General features: G+C 48.3%; 3 protein-coding genes across 7 annotated transcripts in view; 1 reads left to right on the top strand and 2 right to left on the bottom strand.

Annotated features, from left to right (window-relative positions):
* HNRNPD (heterogeneous nuclear ribonucleoprotein D) overlaps positions 1-4,401 on the bottom strand; it is an 8,196-nt gene extending 3,795 nt beyond the window's left edge. For 2 of the 3 annotated variants that reach the window (XM_088531634.1, XM_010224762.2), the window contains exons 1-2: positions 1,287-1,455; positions 405-566 (exon numbers count right to left, since the gene is read on the bottom strand). In XM_088531634.1, coding sequence (XP_088387760.1) covers positions 405-566; positions 1,287-1,451 — 327 coding nt within the window. In that variant the 5' untranslated portion in view covers positions 1,452-1,455. Of the gene's footprint in view, positions 1-404; positions 567-1,286; positions 1,456-4,302 lie in introns of those variants that run through there. The other variant, XM_088531635.1, reaches the window with a different exon arrangement.
* Positions 4,402-5,443: 1,042 nt separating this feature from the next.
* Positions 5,444-9,926, bottom strand: HNRNPDL (heterogeneous nuclear ribonucleoprotein D like). Of its 3 annotated transcripts, none has more exons than XR_015913761.1 (9): positions 9,765-9,926; positions 9,166-9,334; positions 8,890-9,051; positions 8,331-8,462; positions 8,097-8,211; positions 7,124-7,291; positions 6,889-6,986; positions 6,399-6,502; positions 5,444-5,709 (listed from the first exon to the last, which is right to left on the bottom strand). XR_015913761.1 is itself a non-coding variant. In XM_088531636.1 (8 exons), the coding sequence occupies exons 1-7, from the start codon at positions 9,851-9,853 to the stop codon at positions 6,916-6,918; spliced, it is 906 nt and encodes a 301-aa protein (XP_088387762.1). In that variant the 5' UTR covers positions 9,854-9,926; the 3' UTR covers positions 5,444-5,709; positions 6,889-6,915. The 3 variants fall into 3 exon arrangements, 1 of the variants encoding a protein (XP_088387762.1); XR_015913762.1 differs by lacking the exon at positions 5,444-5,709 and adding an exon at positions 6,083-6,146; XM_088531636.1 differs by lacking the exon at positions 6,399-6,502.
* Positions 9,927-10,405: 479 nt separating this feature from the next.
* ENOPH1 (enolase-phosphatase 1) lies at positions 10,406-19,422 on the top strand. The gene is made up of 6 exons (XM_088531637.1): positions 10,406-10,513; positions 15,584-15,685; positions 16,151-16,353; positions 17,178-17,310; positions 17,922-18,045; positions 18,920-19,422. Exons 1-6 carry the CDS (start codon positions 10,430-10,432, stop codon positions 19,057-19,059), a joined length of 786 nt encoding a protein of 261 aa, XP_088387763.1. The 5' UTR covers positions 10,406-10,429; the 3' UTR covers positions 19,060-19,422.
* The last annotated feature ends 1,128 nt before the right edge of the window (positions 19,423-20,550 follow it).

Here is a 20,550-nt window from a genome sequence, read left to right as displayed (position 1 = left end):
TTCTGCTTTAGGACCTATTTCTTCCATTGAAACTCTGGGCTCCAATAACATTAGAGGAAAGTTTTCCTTACATATAGCACCCAGGAGGACTGTTTTATTGAATGATAATGTTAAAGTCTATAGGAAAAAGCCCCAGTCAAGCCCATCAGGCATCCAATGAACCAGTTCTAGCATATTCCAATTCCTTCTCCTGTTAGCCCACTTTGCATTACCAGCACATGCAAATCAAAACTTTGATTAAGCCACTGCTTACAAACACTTCCCAAAAATACTTACTCATGTGGAGCCATTAAGCTTGCAGTAGCTTCAGGAGAGGTCGGGTACGAGGGCTTTCTTATTACTAAATGGATGAAGAAGGCCTGAGTTCTACATATCAAAGTACATATTTCCATTTTGTCACATACCTCACCAAAGCCTCCAAAATATTCCCTTATTTTCTCTTCAGGGGTATCTGGAGATAAGCCTCCCACAAAAATCTTCTTAACTGGTTCCTTTGTTTTCATGGCTTTAGCTCTTTTAGGATCAATGACTTTCCCATTCAGCTTGTGTTCTTTCTGGTCCATGACCTGTGTAAAGTTTTAAAGCATATGTCAGGATCTTGAGCCAAATATTTCACTGGCCCAGTTGCTTTAAACTGACAGCATTAACAAAGCCATGCATAATCTCAATACTTTTATTAAACTCTTCATTTGTTCCATGACACCAAACAGTCCTATCATTTTGATCACTACTCACCAACTACATAGGCAGTCCTACCAAAACCTTTCAAGAACATCTGTCATGCAAGGAAAATATGGACATAACATTTCTAACACTGTGCAACCCCCTCCTCAAACCTCCAAAAACTACAGGAGATCACATGCCTTATGTATCACCAAGGATCACTGAAGGCAAAGCTTTCTAGCATCTTTTATCAACAGCATTTGAGAAGGGCTAACAGCTCTTTTTTTGCTTAGATAAAGCCTTATATCTATCAAACGTTGACTTTGTGAATCCCATTTTCATAATAGTTGGCAGCTAACGTATCCATACACAGAATTACAGAACACAAGTCCCAGCGTGTTACTACACACTCCCTTGCAAGTGCCCAAGGCCACCCTTAAGGAACTGGTGATGGTCCCGGCTACCACATCTTGAGTAAGGTGGCTGAAGAGATGGAACGTTCTTCCAGTAAACATCATCATAAATTTGCTGCATGGCAAAACCACCTTTAATAACCATGCCTACTATCACCTGCCTAAAACATTCATTGTCTAGTGCACAATGATTATTTATAGCAACACTACCTTATCTACGCTCTCCGATTCTTTAAAGAGGACGAAGCCGAAGCCTCTTGAGCGCCCAGTGATGGGATCTAGCTTCAGAGTGCAGTCTACGACTTCACCAAATTTAGAGAAATAGTCCTTCAGGTCTTTCTTCGTAGTGTCCCAGCTAAGGCCGCCGATGAACATCTTCCTGTTAAGACAAGATGGTCAATCTGTTAGTGCGTCCTACCCTAAAAGCCAGAGGTGCTGAGCGTTATGAGCTCAGTTATGTAATCTGAGGAACAGCAAAGTCTTATCAGCGACACTCCATGCACACATAGCGAGGCCTGCACTTTTCCAGAAGTTACTTACATGATCCTGGCCAGATTAGATAAGGACTTACATGCCTGCAGAAGCGTTGCACCATCTTCTACCGCAGTTATCTGTTTTGCTAGCCCAAGAAACCACAAACAGGGGTATCAAGAGATGTATTATTTCCTTGCATCCCCACCACTACAGATCCATAGGTGTCATTCTACTTAGTTACCTGCAGAGCTCCCATGCAGCTGTTTTTAAGTAGACACTGGCAGAAGAGATTTGTAAGACAGTGCAGTTATACATGAGCACTTATATACCAGGCTGAATTGGACGTTAGTACTAGCAAATTGGAACAGAAATAACTCCTGTAACAGCTTTAAAATAAAAATATTAGAGTATGGGATGCTCAAAACTCATTTTCCTCCCCAAAACTGACCTAATCCACAGCAAACACCGCAAAAAAAAAGCTTCCAAATTGACCATGTGCAGGGTCAGCGTTGTTGAGGAAGTTGGTCCAGTAAACATCTATAACCACCACTTTAAGTTAGAAGAGCATCTTCCAAGTTTGAAATGATATCATGACAAGCCCATAGCATTAGTAAGGTTGGGCCTCAAAAGCGAATACTTCATGATTTGCATCAACTTGAAACCGTGCAAAGGAGCACGTGAAGGGAATGATCCTTGTTACCCAACCACCGGGTCATGCACCCATTCCAAAGAAGATTCATTTTGACATGATCTCTTCTAATACTAAGAAGGAAGGTTTTACAACTGGCTCAAAATAAAAAAGCAAGACCAATTAAGATCTTTAAGACTGTTTCCTATAAATCCTTGTCCATTTGAACTGTTCCAAATTATTCCACAGTTTGGGAAAATCTGAGAAATCTTTGTCGCAAGGTTCAAACTCACTTTCTACCTATATATTCCTGCCCTAATCGTGTTGCACTTCCACATACCAAATTTTCTCAAATCAAAGCTGCACATATGCACTAATTCCAGGCTTTGTTTAGTTAGTTGTAACCTTAAAAGAGCAAGAACATGTGACTTCTGAAATATCTATCCTCTGTACAGGTGAGAGTGGTGGAAGAGATTCAGCAATTTCCACAATAAGTTCTAAGTAAATAATACATATAAAAACAAAACAAACAAACAAAAACAGAAAGGGCACCAAATTCTCATATTCATCTTTCCCATTAGCTCCAGCTCTTCACTCAACACAGCATCAAAAGTCACTTTTAGCATGACATCTTATTGTTTTCAATTCTAAAGTACACAAAAACAGTTCATACTGGTAACACAGCAATCTCATGCTAGTAGGGCTAATAATTCGAATGATGCTTTATATCTGTTGATTTACCAGTAGTACTCAATCCAATTTTGTTTTGTTTAAAAAGGGGAAAAGAAAACATACAGAAGCTGTCGTATCCTATGTACGACACGTGGGAGATACAGATATTCCAGCAGTTACTGCAGAAGGTGCACTTGCTGTGTGGTAGATCTAACAGCTGCTTTATAGTCCCAGTAAAAAATGAACCAATTTTGTATCGCTACAAGCACGTCAGACTCCAAAAACGTGCTTGAAATGGGCAGACCTCAAAAATGCATTTCAAACGGGTAGTTTTCTGCAAAATTCTTCTACCAGTGCACAACAGTGAGAAAAAAGAAAAAAAAAAAGAAAGAAAAAAAATAAAAAAACAAACATACAAACAAACCCTACTGCTATTTAGCGGCCAGATCAAGTCAGATAGCTTATGTGCAACATCCCTGCGCTCTCTTACACTTGTAAAATCCCTACCACGGTTAGGCTGGTGTGTCACCGGCGCACATACCCTTAGCCGTAACCTTTGGCCAGGGGCATCCCGGCAAAGCTTTCCAACTATGGACTTAACTAAGCAGAGCATACACTCTACTGCAGTGAGCAGCTTCAGCCCTCCTCCTCCACGATAATCAGGAAGTTTCCTGGTTGTTGCCAACGTACAGAGCCCTGAAGCCCACAGCCTGTGCCGAGGAAGACTGGAGGTTATGAGAACTTGCTCCCTTGATCGAGACACTGCCTCCAATTCCTACTGGAAGGGCAACATGACAGCATTGGCATTCAACAGCTATTTAGCGTGTGCCTTTTTATCTCTGCTAAGAAGAGAGCTACCCCAATGCTTCACTTCCTAAACAGCATTGCCAATAAGAATGTGCTAAGTCAAAACTCTCCCAAGCATCAACCGAAAGGCTGAACTAAGCCACAAGTCAGTGCACGGTGCTACGCAATCAGTGTCCAATACCACTGCACCACTCAATAACAAGTTAAAGTTTTCACTAACGCCAGCAAAACACTCTCGGAACAAGCAGGGTAGCCACCATAAACTGTCCCGAGGGTCAAGCTGACAGGAGCTCGCCCTGGACGGCACCTTTCTGCGCTCCGGACAGCGCCGCTCCGGGACCTTCGGTGCGGCGGGGACCCGCGCGCGGCCAAGCGGCTCGGTACCGGCCTGCCCTGAGCGCGTCAGCTCCGCAGGCCGCTTCAACGCTCCATCCCCCGCTACGGCACACACCACGGAATAAAACGCGATAATAAAATATCGATTAAAAATAATAAAGGGGAACGGAGCATAGGGGGGCTGGGGGCAGCGCCGGGGCCGCCCCCGCAGCGCGGCCCGGTTACGTGACGTCGCCGCGGCGCCAAGTAAACAAACGGGGCCGCCGCTCACAAACCGCGGGGGCGCCCCCCGCCGCCGCCGCCGCTCACCCCTCGTCCTCCTCGTTCCTTGCTCGCGTCGATCTTGGCTCCCTCCGACTCGACGCCGCCGCCGCTGCCGTCGGTGGCCCCCGCGCCGGCCGCCGCCAGCGCCTCGGGCTGCTCGGCGGGCTCCGCCGCGCCGCCCCCGGCGCCCGCCGCCGCTGCCGTGTCCATGGCGAACTGCTGCTCCGACATGGCGGCGCCGCCGCTGCGGCGGCCGCTGCCCCGCGCCCGGCCGCGCCGCCGGCCGCCGAGCGAGCGAGCGCGCGGGCGCGCGCGGCTCCTCCCGCCTCCGCTGCCGCTTCCCCCGCCGAGGCCTCGGCGCTGCAGGCGGCCCCGGCCCGAGCGCGCCGAGCGGCTCCCGCTTCCTCCGGGCCCTCTTTTTATTTTTTTTCACCCCCTCCCCCCCCCTTTTTTTTTTAATGGCGCCGCCACCGACCCAACCTAAAATGGCGGACGGAAGGAGCGCGGCGGGCGGGGTCACGTGACCCCGCCTCCCGGGGAGCGCGAGCGGGGAAGCCCGGCCGGGGCACCAGCGAGAGCGGGCGGCGGGGCCAGAGCGCCGCCACCATAGAGAGGAGCGGCCCGCGGCAACGGCCGCGCTGCGGCCGTTAAACCGCCGCCCCCGTGCCCAGCCCCCCCAACTCGGTGACGGAGCCAGGGGCCTTAACTACCCCCCTTTCAGACGGCTCCTACACCAGCACTGTGCTACACAAATACCCGTTTTCTACCCATAAGCACTAGTTTACCTAACTAGATAGGAGCAGCTGGAACAAGGGCTTAGGCAAAGGTTTTACACCCCTTCCCACCCCTCATAAGAAGCACAGGAGCTCCTAGCTCCCTTTTTTCTCTTTAAGGTTGCAAGGCATCAGCAACTCTCACCTTTTCTCTCCTAGAGGAAGCAAAAATACTGCATCTTCCTACAACTATGCAACTTCCACTACAACTATGACCAGTTTGACTTAACCAACCTCCTTCCCTTTCCCCTCCACCTCTGGTTTGGAGGCACAAACAGGAATGGGGCTGATGCTAGGGGAGTATAACACCAACCTTCTAGTCATATAGAACATCCAGAAAGTTACCTACCCTTCTAAACAAGCCTAGCTTTCTCATCCTAAGAGAACAGCCAAAACTGGAAAGCTAAAAAAAAGTCACTTAAGTAAGCATTTATTAGAGAATCCTTTAACATGAAATTATACAAATAAAGTTTGTATAAACACAAGTCCACATTGTGTCATAACATGAATGGCAAAAAGTAAAAACCATAAAAGAAAACTAATCGGCCGCTATATACAGTTGGACACAGTTGTGTCATACACTAAAAGTCTTTTACAAAATAGTCATTTTCATGTCACGAAGACCACTCTCCATTCACTCCTGATGCGCTGCAAGATGGCTTTGATGCAGTATCTCCACCTACAAACCAAGACAAAGTACATGTCAGATGTGTGCAAGTTTTAACAAGAATTGTTAAAAGGTCCATTTTCATGAACTGCTTTAAGTCTTCTATATATTCCTTTCTTCACTGTTAAAGATCATATGCATATTTATTAAGGTAACAAGAGGTTATGTTACCACCCATCAAATCATTTAATTTCCCAAATACAGCCATTCAACCCATTGAAGAAGCTGTTCCAGAAGGCCACATAATCAAGTTAAACTATTAATTAGGCTCCAGATCTGTTTAACTGGAAACTCTGCCAAGGGTTTCCTGTTTATTGTTAATTCATCTGAATGACTTCAATGTCAGATGCATTTTATTCAAAATATTCCAAAGACAGTTCACGTGCATATGATCTTTAATATTTATCCAGATTTTAAAGTTCGTTTTGGTTTGCAGATTTCACTATTAGCTATAAAAAGAAAAAAAGCAAGCATTAAATCTTAAAGAATGCACACTTAAAATGAGGTTCCACAATTGAAATACAACACTAAACAGAAGACCAAATGATTAAGCTGTAAAGGCATTTATGTACTTTAACTCCTGTAAAAAAACCATTTAAGTTAAGACACTTAATCTCCAAAAAGATTAAAAAAAGAAGCCAAAGTCTGAAGTTTTCCACTTTAATCTTTACGCTGGTACATGAAGTTGGAAGAGACCATACCACAGGACAGCGTTTTCTGGTGTATGCCTTGCGCTCTGCCTGCAACGTGCGACCCCAGAGATAGACGTGGTCAGGGTGACACACGGCCTGCAATGAAGTTCCCGCTGGCGGGTACAAACAAGGTATAATGTCAGAGTTAGAAGACAACATTCTTGTTTTCCTTAAGTTGTACCCATTTCAGTACTTTACCTGTTAATACTTCTAATAAGTTTAATTATTCCTCTAGACCACCTGGTACACAACGCAAAACAGAAAAACTCTTATGTTTTTCTGAAGTACTAAAGAAGATAAAGTCACATTTTTACAAAGTTAAAGATCTATAGACACTGTAGGCAAAGCTGGTTTAAAAAAAAAGAAGTATTTTTTTAAGTTAACAAAAGCTTAATTAAAGAAAACATCAAGCTACACAAGTTTTTACTCTTCATTTGTCTATTGATCTTTAAACTAGATTACATATACTCAAGAGTGGACCTTGCACTCATACACACACCTGTTTCCTCAAGTATTATGTACTGCTTTAGTATGGCTGGTAGTTGTTTTGGTGATTGCCGCCACCCCGGGATGCTTTGCCGTACGTGCTTTGTTGACCTGTGGAGAAAAACATTTTTTCAAGCACTGTTTACCCATCTAAAGCACAGAATTGGTTACTCTTTTGAGAGCCATGTGCTTCAATGAGAGGTACTCACACCCACAAGCACAAGGTATTGGGGATCACCGCCACTTACCACTGTAATCTGTGTATCCCGGTCCGTATCCATAATTAGGATAGTTGTACCCAGAGTAGTCGTATCCTCCGTAGCCACTGTAGCTTTGATCACTGTAAGCACTGTTGTAGTTTCCGTATCCTTGATCATAATAGTTATTAAATCCTTGATTCCAGTTTTGTCCCTGACCTATAGCCAAATATTACAGTTAATGTATTAGATTACATAACTGCCATTCACCTCACATGACTTGATGTTACTTGCTGTCTTTCTGTACAAGAATTACCCCCCAAAACCCTCTTACCTTTCCAATAACCCATAACAAAATCAGGGCAGGAAGGTGTAACACACACACACACACCACAACAACACACCACCCCCTTCATCCAAATGAGCTGCCTGAAAAATCTCATCATTAAAAGCAAAACCTTGCTTTTAAAAAGCCCAAAAACATGTAGTTCTGCAAAATACACATACACACCCTCCAAAAGAACATCATACACACAAGGAAAACAAGCACCATAATCACATTTGTTTTCCTTTCCTAATTTCCACCTTTGGATCATGAAACACATGAGCATTGAGTGATAGGAGTTATAATGCAAGACCAGCTTTTTAGTTGTGTCTGAGTTAAACACACATTAACCTTTAGCAAATCCCTCTGCGTTTTTCAGCTACCAACCAACACTGTATCCTTTCACACTCTGTACTGCCCAGTTATCTAAGATGTGAAATATGTATTTAAAAGAACAGCTTAGATGTGGCTTGCCTTTCGAACATTTCTGCACACAAAGATCTTAAGCTTCAGTATATAGTTCCACAGGCATAAGCTAAAATGTGATTTGTGAGGAGATCCCCAAACAAGCTTTCTGTATTATTCTTGTAAGCATTAAAAACCTACATACAATGCAAAACTTAGAAGAGCTAAAGACCACCACCTCTATTAGAGATAGGTAATGATTTACACTGCTGATAATATCCATAAAAATCTCACCCCGTCCACGTCCCCTTCCACCTCCTCGTCCACCAGAGGAGTTTCCTTTTCCACCTTTCTGTTGCTGCTGCTGTTGCCTGTATACCTCTTTGGGCTGGGCTACTTTGATCTCACACTGTAAAAACAGAAGTATTTTAGTGCTCCAGGAAGTTCAACACCATTTTACCAGATGCTTTCAGGGAAGTGCATGGACAGTCATCAATTTAAAATGTACCAGAAGAGCACCTCCCCTACCTTGCCTGAACCAATCTGATGGTATCGGCTTTCTAATAGTTTCTTTACTGGCTCTTCATCTGTGTATGTGATAAAACAGAAACCCCTCCTCTCATTTGTCTTGGTGTCCATGGGAAGCTCAATGTTTTCAATCTGAAAGTAAAGGAACAAAAACATGTGAAAACTGTAATGAATGTTTTATGCAGCCAGTCATCCAGCAGTCCAATGCTTATGCTAACAACAAATTTAAATGGCTATTTTTTTCAGATTTTCTTTGTTTCACTAGCTCTATTTATAACTGCAGCATTTAGTTAAGGCAATTTACAACAGACATCCAGTTGCACAGACAAACTTGCACTGCATAGCTGCACTACATAAACCACTACGTGGTGGGAGAGGGAGGACCAGCAGATACTTGAGCTTTTGACAGCTACAAATTAGTTTAATCCCAGCAGGATAAAGCACATATGGGTGTTTCAAAGAAGTCTAGCTTCCCAGGAGCCACATCTATATCCTTCCCTTCTAGCGCCTTCCTTCTTGGGAGGAATCAAAACTGTTTTTATACCCTGCCCCACCTTACCTCGCCAAAAGCACCAAAGTACTCCTTGATCTGCTCTTCAGACGTGTCTGGACTCAGCCCACCAACAAACACTTTTTTGGGCGGCTCCTTCCCCTTCAGGGCTTTTGCCCGTTTAGGATCTATCAACTTCCCATCCAGCTTGTGTTCCTTCAGTTCTAAAACCTGAAAAAAAAAAAAAAAAAAAGATGGGAGGGAGAACAATAACAACACAAGCTCAAGTTGTCAGCAGGGAGACAGCAGTACCCTCATGAACCCACTGCCGCTGTCACCACTCACCTTTTCCACGCTGGCCGCATCCTTGAAGAGCACAAAGCCAAAGCCCCTCGACCGCCCGGTCACTGGGTCCGTTTTAATGGTGCAGTCCACGACCTCGCCGAAGCGGGACAGGTACTCTGTGAGGTCCTTCTTGCTTGTGTCCCAGCTGAGGCCGCCAATAAACATCTTCCTAAAGCACGGACACACGTATACGTAAACACACCGCGCATACGGACACGTACACAGTGCTCATACCCCTACACCCGCTGCGGGGCGGGCAGGCCCCGCCGGGCGCCCCACGACCGGGAAGGACCGCCCGCCCGTGACGTCACTTCCATGATTGACATCCCCGCCCCGCCGAAACTCGGTCACTCGCCCCGGACACAAAGGGCGGGCGCGCGGCGCCCCCGCCGACGGCGCCAACGCGCGTGCGCGAGCGTGCTGATTGGCGGGCGGAGAGCAGAACCCGCCCCCGGCCCCGCCTCCCGGCGGCGGCGCGCCACGGCCTCCCCCCCACCCCCCCGACCGGGCGCAGCGCAAGGCGGGGGGAGGAGGCGCGACCCCCCCCCCCCCTCCTTCTTCCCCCCCCGCTCCCCGCCGTCCCCGCGCGCGGCTCCCACCCGTCGTCCTGCTGGTTCTTGCTGGCGTTGATCTTGGAGCCCTCGGCGAACTCCTCCGGGCCGCCGCTCATCTCGGGGGCGTCCTCCATGGCGGGGCGAAGGCGGCTCGGGGCGGGCGCGGCGCAGTCAGCGGAGACCCGAGCAGCGGCGAAAATGGCGGCGCAAGAGATCCGGGCACCGCCTGCGCCCCGCTTATATACCCGCGGCGGCAGCCAATCAGCGCCGCCCTGCCGCGCCGCGCCGCAGCGGCCCCTGGCGGCGCCCGCCGGCGCCGCAGCGCCCGCCTCGCCGCGGGGCGGCGCCCCCCGCCCCCCGCCGCTCCTTCCCCCTCCCGGGGCTCCGGCGGCGGCGGCGGCTCCCCCGGCCCCGCGGTGGGCGCCGAGCGAGGCGGGCGGCGCCGATCGGCGCTGCGGGACGGCGGCCGCCGAGGCTCGGCTGTCCCCACGCGCAGCGGGGGCGGCCACGGCGCGTGCGAGCGGCTCGCCCCGGGCGGCGGCGGCGCCGCAACGGCAACGTGCGACCCGCAAACGGCGTCAGGGAGGCGGCGGCGCCGGGCGGGGCGAGGCGAGGCGGCCGGGGGCGGGCCCGGGCCGGCCGGCACTCCCCCCTCGCAGCGCAGCGGCGGCGGCTGCGCCGCGCGGCGGCTCCGCGGGGCGGCTCGGGCCATGGGCGTGCTGCCGGTACCGGCCGAGGTGCGGGCCATCCTGCTCGACATCGAGGGCACCACCACCCCCATCGCCTTCGTGCAGGTGAGGCGGCGGCGCGCGGGCGGCCGCGCCAACGGCCATGGGCGCCGCGCCAACGGTCGTGCCAACGGCCGCGCCAGCGGCCCCCCTGGGCGATGCCGGCGCCTCCCTTCCCCCCCCCCTTTTTTTTTATATTAATATTATTTAGTTTTATTTTACCGGCCGGTCTCGCCGTGTCCCCTGGCTGCGCCCATTTTTTTCCATCTCTCTCCCTCCACGTGGGTCGGCGCGGAGGTTGCGCGGGGCTGCGGGACACGCTGCTGCTCTGCGCTTTTCCTTCTTGCGTCTCCTCGGGAGAAAATACCTTCTGGCGGGGCGGATTTAAGAAATAAAAGCCTCGCCGTTTTGAAGGGAGGGTTCGATCTGAAGGAAGGCAAGCCCGTAGCTGCCTTTGGGCTTGCTCTATTCCAAAAAAATGGGGTTGCTCTAAGTTTTGAGGGAACTGTCCCTTCACCCTCCTTCTTGGCCTAGGCACCTAAAAGCCGCCTGGCCTCCGCAAGGTGAGTGTAACCCACCTGGGAAGCAGAAGTCTGTGTTCAAGAGAAGCTCCTGAGCAAGGGGAAAAGCCTTCTGCCTTGGCCATGGTGCTGGGCGTCACTCACCAAATGCTGCTCCTGCCTCCTGTGGGTTATTCGTTTTTTTTTCCTGAGGCCAAGGCTATAAGGAACTAATGCAGGGTAGCTCAGTATTTAATATGGATGTATTTGAGAGTCCTGAAACGCCTTGGTAGCGCTAGGAGTCCTTTCCTAGTGCAAATCCAGCTGGAGCTGCAGCAGCTCACGTGAATCTGGGGAGAGCCTGAAATCACAGCCCTGGGTTATCGCCTGCCTTTTCCTTTTGCAAGGGCAAGATTAAGCTGAGATTTATACACATTTTTTTTCCCCCCTACGTGCATGGGTCAGAGCTCCAACACACAGGGAAGGCAACACAAGGAACAAGTGGAGTGTACGTTACTGGTGCATGGGTGACTTTCCTCAGAGGAGGCCAAGAGGTTGTTACAGGGCTTGTTTAGGTCAGGGCAGGGTGTCTGAACAAACTAAGTCTGAAAATAGGCTGTTATAAAGTACAGATTCCTCGCAGTTGCGGGCCCTTTCTCTCCCAGAGGCTTGCGGGTCTTCATGGAGCGAGTGTCTGCCGTGCCCTGCATAGAAGGGAGGAATTCCCTGGCATTCGAGACACTGGGTTTGTGATATTAAGACTGCTCCTGCCCTCAGCGTTCATCCCTGTGGCATCTTAATGCTTTGGGTGGGTGTTTTCTGCCGATACTTCATGTTTTTCTTTAGAGTAGGGGAGGATGCTTCATGACCCACATAATGTTTGGAGGGTGAATGCGCTTGCAAGACTTTTCTAGGTCTTTCTGTTAACACAGTTCAATGGCTGAGCAATATGACCTACATATTTCCTTTCTATGTTCTTCTAGTGTCCTGGAAATAAGACTACAAATTTAGATGGTGTTACAGCTGATTCCCTTCCTTTGACATCTCCTAATTTAAACAGATTCAATGATTCACATAATGTAACAGAGGGAGGAAGTTGCTTACAACCTTCTGCTGCTTACAAACCCAGGAGCCAGTTTGGTGTCACGCTAGTAACTGATACCTGCAATATGCCTGAGAAAGCTTCCTGGCTGAAGTCTTTGCATTACAGGGAGGCAAATGAATTATGGCTCCCAACTCACTGAAAATCCTGAGGACACCTGAAGCAGTTTATTTTACTGGGCCTGTTATTTTTGTTGTTCCTTCAAAAGGTCCACTCTTTTTCCTGCAGGCATTATTAATTTTGAATTTAGGCATTTAGTAATAATTTGAATGCAGGCATTTAGAATTTTGAATACGAAAAGGTAACAAAATAAAATAGGGTGTCTATTTGAATTTATGTGGATTAAGCAGAGGTGTTAGGCCTCTATCTTTTGTGTGTTAATGCTACCAAAGTGTGGGTTTTTGTGGGGGGGATGGATTTTTTAATCTTTTTTTTTTCCTGGATCCGCAGTGGCAGAGAAAGCAGATGGCCGGGGAGAGGTGTAATTTGGTAAACTAGGGTTTAGCTGGTTGATCCTGGAGCCTCAACTAGCCTCGTGCATTGGCCAGATTTCTTCTTGAAGAGCCTGTTGTTATCGGTCTTGGGGGATTTGGCCTTCGCTATCCATGCAGACTCTGAGCTTGGTTGCTTGAAAGCCTCCAGGCACTAATCGCAGCGTGCTGCTGGAATATCCCGCGGAGAACAAACCTTCCTTATTACCTGGATTAACGTCGCAGTAAGCAGTTGGGATGGGGTGGGAAGCCAGCGGAGCTGTCCTCGCTCAGAGCCGTTTCGCTGTCCCGCGACCTGTGTGTGTGCAGGGATCTGGCTTTGCGGAGGCGCCCGGCCCGCGGGTGCTGCGGGATGCTGGCTCGAGCTGCCCGGTGCGCGCAGGTCTCACGGACGGGGCTGTACGGAGCTCGGCCTCGCACGCGTCTGCCTCTCCTGCTATCCAAAATGAAAGAACTGGGCCCCTTTACTGAGCTTTAGAGCAGCCCATTAACCGTTTCCAACTACCAGCGAGAGACCTCTTGAAAGCCAAGGCCTTGGTAAAATAGACTGTTTTATAGGATGCCAGGAGTCATTCTTCTACACGAACTCACAGCCTTTGAAACTCAGATGACCATTTTTCTAGGGTCAGCCTCGAACTTTGTAAGTGATCTGTCACATGCTGCTCATCATTGTAATTTTCACACAGATATCATTTCTCTGACCACAGAGCAACACATTTACCAACAGTGTGCACTTCGGTTCAGCTTCCAGCGCTTATAATCCACTCAGTCACTGAATACACTGAATTTAGCAGAGCTTTCACCCACTCATGAATATTTCCAAACTGTTCTCTCAGGCTATACATGCCTCTGTCCTCTTCCTCCCCACAGGCTTAATTGTAGCCTTCTTGTCCCCCTTTTGCTTAAGTTTTCAGCTACAAATACAATTAATCTGGTTTTAATTCAGTCCCCTAAAGACCTCATGCTTAGCTAATGCCTGCAGAGCTGCTGTTCCCTGCAGTGCAACCTCCCCAGGTAGCAGCAGGAAACTCGCCTACAAAACCAAGGTAGCATTTGATTCACACTGGGCATTTTACATTCCAGTGGTTAATTTATTTCTAGTAACAAACGGGATACCAGTCTACTTACCAGGAAAAGATCTTGGGACTTGCTGCCTATGTTTTCTTTCTGGTCTGCTTTCACTGGGCACGGGCTTGTCTTGTTCTCTCTAGCAAATGACTCGTAATAAGCAGTGCCACCCGCTCACCCCTATTTCAGCCACTAAAAAGAAACCCCAGTACAACACCATGGCATGGTGTCAGTTCACTTTCTCCACGAATACTTTCTGATTTCCTAACAAATCTAAAAGATACCTTGAAACTTACTGAGCTCAGATAAAAAGGAAATGAGAAAGCAGGATCGGGTATGACAAGACTGCCAATTTCCTTAGGCAATTTTGTGGGTTTTTTTTTTTTTGGCTTATAAAAAGATTTTCTTTTCCTCTCCACATTTACACTGCTTTTGAAATATGCAGCATTTTAATGATTAAAAAAAAATCAAATAATCTTATTGCTATGGACTGCTCTCAGGAACACTTTTTTTTTTAAAAAAATTAAATAATACACGTGGGTATTTCAGACCATTCTTCTAATTAAAAGTTGGTCCAGTTTTCTGCCCCTGTGAATCACAGAGAAGCTTCAGTTTGCAAGTGTGGCCAATACTACCTGGACCTCAGTTGACTGAAAAGGTGGCATTAAAATGAAGGTAACTCACATCAGATCGTTCTCTGCTCTGTGACAATATTAAAGGTGACATACAGAGAGGATAAAAAAAATAGCATTGGCCTTTTATTTTCTGCTTCAGGAGAGATCCATTTAGTTTTCTCCCTACTCTTCCATCTCCTACATTTTTTCTACACTTGAGTTCTTTATGCAGTGAGACAGTATCACTGTGGATGGGACGAACACTGAAAATTCGAAGTATCAAAGAATGAGAAACTGAAGGAAAAATGCTTTTATCTAACTGATTAAAGAAAAAATAAAAAAAGAGCGACGATGACATCCTTTGAAGAAAAGCTTTCTTCAAAGTCTACCTAGTTCCAATAAAGCTCCATAAATCCAGCTCTCTTCACTAATGTTTTTCTGTCTACCAGCAAAATCAAGTCCAGGCAGTCATACTTCTCCCCATAAAAGCTGACGTGTGCTCTCATCTTTTAAAAATCCAGGTTGGGGCAGCAGAGCCAAACCCTTAGTGCTGTTTCAAAACAATCCCCCCATCCATCAGGGAAGGAGCTCCCTGCCCACCCTTCTGTCCCAAGGCTGCTCCTTGGCCCAGGAGCGTTATCTGCCAACACACACGGCTGCCACAGAAACACCAGCAATGGAAATAATTTGTAATTGTTTCTGGTTGCCCTTGAGATCCCAGATGGCTGTGGTTACCTGTAAGCATGTTACAATTTTTCCTACCTCCCTTTTATTTCATTTAGAAGCATTTTTCATTGTATTTCATGTGGAGCTTGGTGTTACTGAACTAGACTGTTTCTCAAGGCCGCCATGCACACAGTTCTCTAGTTTGGGTGCCAACTTGAATTTCATTCCAGAACGACCTCGGTGAGGACAAGAGACCCATTAAAAATAGAACAGGATAACTTGTCGGTTTGGAGTACGTCAGCGGGCAGCCTTGAAAACCCGAGTTTGTGGGAACTCGCAAGCACATCTGTCATATGAGGGAGTTAACATTTTTACACAAGTCCAGGAAAAGGTACGATCACCTGCTCATTCTCCAAATGAACTTTGCTGCTGTTAAAGCCACTCCAGCTGCTTTCCCCGCTGAGATTTAGAAGCAGCACCCCCATAAACTTTTCTTTGGAAAAAAATCCTCACGTACTAAGCGTGGTTCAAGGTTAGTGTTGGTCTGAAAGCAGACATACAACTTGGGCAAAAGGTTTTGCAGTTTGTCACACTGTAGAAAAAGTGTGTTTGGGAGAAATCACGTGCACATGGTGGCTTTAAAACTTACCTGTGTCTGATTAAATGTGCTGCCTGGTTTTGTTATGTGTTTCCAGGACACCTTGTTCCCTTACATTAAGGACAACATTAAGGAGTACCTGCGCGCGCACTGGGAGGAAGAGGAGTGCCAGCGGGACGTCGGTCTGCTGCGGAAACAGGTTGGTTGGCTGGGTGTCCTCATGTGTTTTTACTGCCTACTCGGGACTTCAGGGCACTCCAACTCCTCTGCAGTCTCTGCAGGGCACCCAAGGCGTCTTCTCCATCCCCTGTGGAGGCAAGTGCCCTGCAAAGCCTGCCCCTGTCTGACTGGGAGGTGGCCCAGGGTTGTCCTGCACGAGCATGGGCCGCTTGGCTGGTAGCTGAGACACATCCCTCAGCTCAGCATGGTGTCTGCACTCTGCCTTTTCCCTGCTCAGCCTGCCACGGGCAGCCTCTGGGCACCTGTTTGGGAAGCAGCATGGAAAGTAGTTGGCAGAGGACTTATCCTGCATGGGATAGCATATTCTGGCCCTGTGCAGCAGATAGCCTCAGTGGGAGGCCTGTATGAGAAAACGGATCCTAAACTGATATCTTGACACCGCTTTGCTCCTTCCCCCCCTCTTTTTGTGACTCATGAAATCCAGGCTCTAGAGGACTCCAGCCTGGATGGAGTTGTACCAATTCCTCTGGAGAGCGGGAGTGGGGAAGAGGAACTGGAGCGGGTCATCCAGGCTGTCGTAGACAACGTGCGCTGGCAGATGTCTCTGGACAGAAAGACCACAGCACTGAAGCAACTGCAGGGTCACATGTGGAGGGCGGCCTATGCAACTGGACACGTGAAAGGAGAGTGAGTAACTTTGGCATTTGAAACCTTTCCCTGGAATACCTGTATGAAATCCAGAAACTGCCCCACGTACAAATTAAAATAGAATAATACCCAAGCAGAGCAGCAAGTGTGTTTGCTTTCAATGGTGACTTAAGCCAGGCCAATGCTGCTATGAAACAGGAGTCATTTCCTTTACTCACTTCCACCTGGTTTTTCCTCTTACCTGAGGATCTCTTGCCTTTCCACTTCTTTTTGTCTTCCAGACTCCTTGTTGTAACCCATGGGTGTATAAGTAGGGACTGACAGAGTTGAGCATTGTCTTCTTATTTATATCCCAAGACATTTGGTTAACTATGCACTTCATGTTCCTAGAGTAGTAGAATCTTATCCCCTCTCTATGCACATTTGGATGGGTTTACCCTGTTCAGATACATAGCCTATAGGCATAACTTGTGCCAAAAATGAAACCTCATCAGGCAGGTGGGATGCAGGATGCAAGAGCTTGTCTTATTCCCTGTCTGCCTCCTCCTTATTCCTCCTTCCTGCACAACGGCGGCTAGAGGCCACGTTCCCAAGCCCTTCCTCCCCTCTTCAAACCAAAGGGGCTGGAGAAGCTCCTGCCAAATATCTGGAACAGCTCATCAGAGCTGCTGTCTGTGTAGCCATCCATGAGCAACTCGGTCAGCTGGAGCTGAGAGTATATTACAGGATGCTGAAAGCATTGGTCAGATTTAAGATGAAATCCTTATTGGTACCGATGGGCCAGTTTACATAGTGCATGGCTCAGGCTGTCTCCCCCAGGTGTGTCTGCGTTTGTCCTTACCTACTTTCCTGATTTGCTTCAGAGTCTTTGAAGATGTGGTTCCTGCCATCCGGAAGTGGAGAGAAGCAGGGATGAAGATCTATATCTACTCCTCAGGGAGCGTTGAAGCCCAGAAGCTCCTGTTCGGCTACTCTACAGAAGGTGATATTCTAGAGGTAGATAAGATTATCACTTGCCTTACAGATTCTCCATCTGCAGAGCAGTTCAATCCTAGGATTGGGAGGGTACGACTGCTCTTGCTGTTACCCCTTTAAGAACAGAGCCTCATGTAGAAAAACAGCGGTAAACTTGATGTGGAGAGTAGCTCCACCAGCTGAGAACTCTAACTGCAGTCTACGTCCCGCAGTATCCACCAGTGAGAGCAGAAAGCGCGTCCAGCACTCAGCAGCAGGGCAGGGGTTTGGGACAACCTGTTGTCCTATTTCAGACTTATTTCCCATTTAAAAAATGATCCCCGTTCTGTAAAGTCCTGCAGAAAAAGACAAGCTGAGCAGAGTGCCGTAAGGATTGGTGACGAGCACCTGGTATCGCAGAGCTCACAAACATCTCTCTAACTTAAAGGCAATGAGAAAAGCTCTGTGGAACTTCTCTCTGTGTGGCTCTGCCTCCTCGCTATCCTGTTAAAAGCAGCACGTTGCCCACAGATCTGCTCAGTGCCAGGGCTGACAGCTGGTTGTTGGTTCCCGTTGTTGTGGTGGGAATGAAAGGGAATTCCCTGTAGTTCTGCTCTTCAGATTCAGCAATTGCTTTTACATTTCTCTTTTAGCTCTTTGATGGCCACTTCGATACCAGAATAGGTCCCAAGGTAGAAAGCGAGAGCTACAGAAGGATTGCTGAGAGTATCGGATGTGCAACTAATAACATCCTCTTCTTGACCGATGTCCCTCGAGGTAGGTGGCCTGCTGGTTCTGCAGGGTCTCGTGTTGGGAGGAGGAGGAGGATGATCTTCAGTCACATGATGCTAACTTGCAACAAACACCCACAAACACTGCAGCTTGCCTTGCTTCCGTGGCATCCACCTAGCCACACTGCCCTGCTCCTTCCTTAAGCTTCAGGTCCTCAAACAGCAGCAGAGCTGAGTGACACTGTGCACTGAGGGAAAACTTCTTCCCTCCCGGCAGCAGGGCAGCTCATTCTCTGTGCTGTGCTGCTGTACATCCCTCAGGGGGCCTTGGCAGAGCTGCCACAATTCCCCTTTGCATCCACATGCCCCAGAGCTGTGTGCAGACCATGCAGGGGACACGACTGGCACACCACGTCCAGGCTGCTGGGGAGCTAATTAGGGGTGGTTGACCTGGTGGGTACCTGAGGGAGGTTGTGAGTCTTCCAGAGAGAGAAACAGTGGTGGGTACAGAGTGGTTTAGGAGGCCAAAGGGAGTTGGAGACAGGTCTGGAGGGAGAACCACCACTTGTCTGCATGCAGAGCACTTTTTTCCTGGCATTTGCCCCATTGAGGGCATTTGCTTTGCTAACGCCGTTGCCCGGCTGCAGCGCAGGTTCTTGGCAATGCAAGTCAAGCTGCAGGTGTTTGCTGCCTGCACAGTGCCTTGAACAGGCACAAGCAGAGAGCAAAGAGGGGATGGCGAGACAGCCAGCTCATGTAGCAGCTATCATCATCCAGGGAGCATCTGCTCAGCGCTAGGCTAGGACCCAAAAGTCCTACAGTGCCACATACTAAGGCCCGTTTGTAAGTCTCAGCCTTTAGAAAACATCCCAGCACTTTAGGAGATTTTTCATCCCTGCTCTCCCTTCTCTCTGTTTCAGAAGCGAATGCCGCCGAGGAAGCGGATACCCATGTGGCTGTGGTCATCAGACCTGGCAATGCAGGGCTGACGGATGACGAGAAGTCGTATTACAGTCTCATCTCATCTTTCACTGAACTGTTCCTGCCTTCCTCCACTTAGGGAAGGAGGTGCACGCACAGAAGACTGTGCTTCACCTCAGTTGTCTTCGTGTAACCTTAGTTAACTATGTCAGTAATCAGAATTTAAAGCCAAACCCACATTATGTATTGGACCCACAACTAGGGCAGAGAGAGAACAGTGTGGGGGTTCCTAATGCACTAGGACTGCAAAAGCCTGCCAAGAGCTGCGAGCAGTCTGAGGAGCAAAGCCCACGAACGTCGCTTTTCCTTCGCTTTCCAGGTAGGAATTAGCCCAGCGGAGGCTTCCCTCCGCATCACTTAATTGCACCCTGGTGCTGAGGAGCCCCACCGTGAGCAACGTCCTCCTTGAAAGCATTCTGCAAACAGAGCTTGCATCCCCCCTTCCTCTAGAGGGGATGATGAGGCAAAACAAGCTTCACCCTGAAGATGGCATTTCTGCCTCACACATTAAGCTAACCCTTTCAAAGTTAGGTCCATATATATATATTTAAAAATTAAATTCTAAACCCACCTCACGGTGCTACCCAGTGCTGTTGGGCTGCAGGGTCCAAGTCAGCACTGCTGCATTGCTGAACTAGCCCCCTGAGCAATAACACACTGAGCAGCTGCTCAGCAGTGAGGCTCACCTGCTCCAGGCAGCTGAGGGCAGCTCTTTATACAGAATTGCTGGTAACGGGCACATCCTGCTGCATTTGTTGAGAGTTAAAACCCAAACTTTTTCGCACACCCCTGCCTGAATTGTGCCAATTTATACCAGATGTTCATGGAGCTTTTCCTATGGTAGTCAATGAAAACGCCAGTTTGCTTTCATTGTGTTCACTCTGTTGCAGTATTTAGCTCTCCTGTCTATCAGGGACTCCATCACTTAAAGGCAGCTTTATTTTTAAAGCCCATAAACACGTCATTTCTTCTGCTTTACCCTTCCTGGTCCAGTTCTTTAAGGCAGGCAAGCCTGTCCTTCCGAGGAAGCAGCACTACCTCCCAAATCATCTTATAATTCCAAGACAGGTACAACAAGGTACGAAGGTTCAGAAACAAACAAAGGCAGGAACAGGGGCAATGTGAAATCCTATGGCCCCCTTCCCTGCTGCTGGGACATTGTGCCTGGTTTCTGTACAGTTGGGCATGAGCCTGCACTCCTAGCTCTGCAATGAGATGGCCAAAACAGAATCCAAATACTCTTCTACACGCCGATGTACGTCTGTCGATGTCCGGGTTGAGGCTGTTGTGTAGACAACAAGCCCGAGAAAGGCATTTGGGGAGGAACTGCATCATGCCAGCACTGTCTTTCTGAAATGCTGATGGTAGCAGGCAAGGCAGTGCCTTTATGGGCTGTGTAATGAGGCTGATCTGCTCCCTAGAATGAGCCTGCTAATTAGCAACTGTTACAATGAGTGTATCTGCATGGCTGAATAGTCCCTGGCTTCTTTACTGTTAATTTGTGTCATGGCAGTGTGAATACTCATCTTCTGTTCTGCCTTTTCCATCATAAAACTGTGCATGGGGTATG

This window comes from Tinamus guttatus, unplaced genomic scaffold, assembly GCF_059628265.1.
Source record: "Tinamus guttatus ecotype Peru unplaced genomic scaffold, ASM5962826v1 Tinamus_guttatus_pri_ptg000423l, whole genome shotgun sequence".
In the NCBI taxonomy this organism is placed as follows: Eukaryota; Metazoa; Chordata; class Aves; order Tinamiformes; family Tinamidae; genus Tinamus; species Tinamus guttatus.
This window is presented reverse-complemented; position numbering and strand designations above follow the sequence as displayed.

Bases quoted from the DNA above. Each gene is read 5' to 3' on its own strand.
- HNRNPDL (XM_088531636.1), bottom strand. From the start codon at position 9,853: ATGGAGGACGCCCCCGAGATGAGCGGCGGCCCGGAGGAGTTCGCCGAG. The intron at 9,052-9,165 runs GTGAGTGGTGAC...TTTTTTTTTCAG, and splicing joins ATGCGGCCAGCGTGGAAAAG to GTTTTAGAACTGAAGGAACA. The intron at 7,292-8,096 runs GTGAGATTTTTA...ATTTGGCTATAG, and splicing joins TGGAAGGGGACGTGGACGGG to GTCAGGGACAAAACTGGAAT.
- ENOPH1 (XM_088531637.1), top strand. From the start codon at position 10,430: ATGGGCGTGCTGCCGGTACCGGCCGAGGTGCGGGCCATCCTGCTCGAC. The intron at 15,686-16,150 runs GTTGGTTGGCTG...CATGAAATCCAG, and splicing joins TCGGTCTGCTGCGGAAACAG to GCTCTAGAGGACTCCAGCCT. The intron at 18,046-18,919 runs GTAGGTGGCCTG...TCTCTGTTTCAG, and splicing joins CTTGACCGATGTCCCTCGAG to AAGCGAATGCCGCCGAGGAA.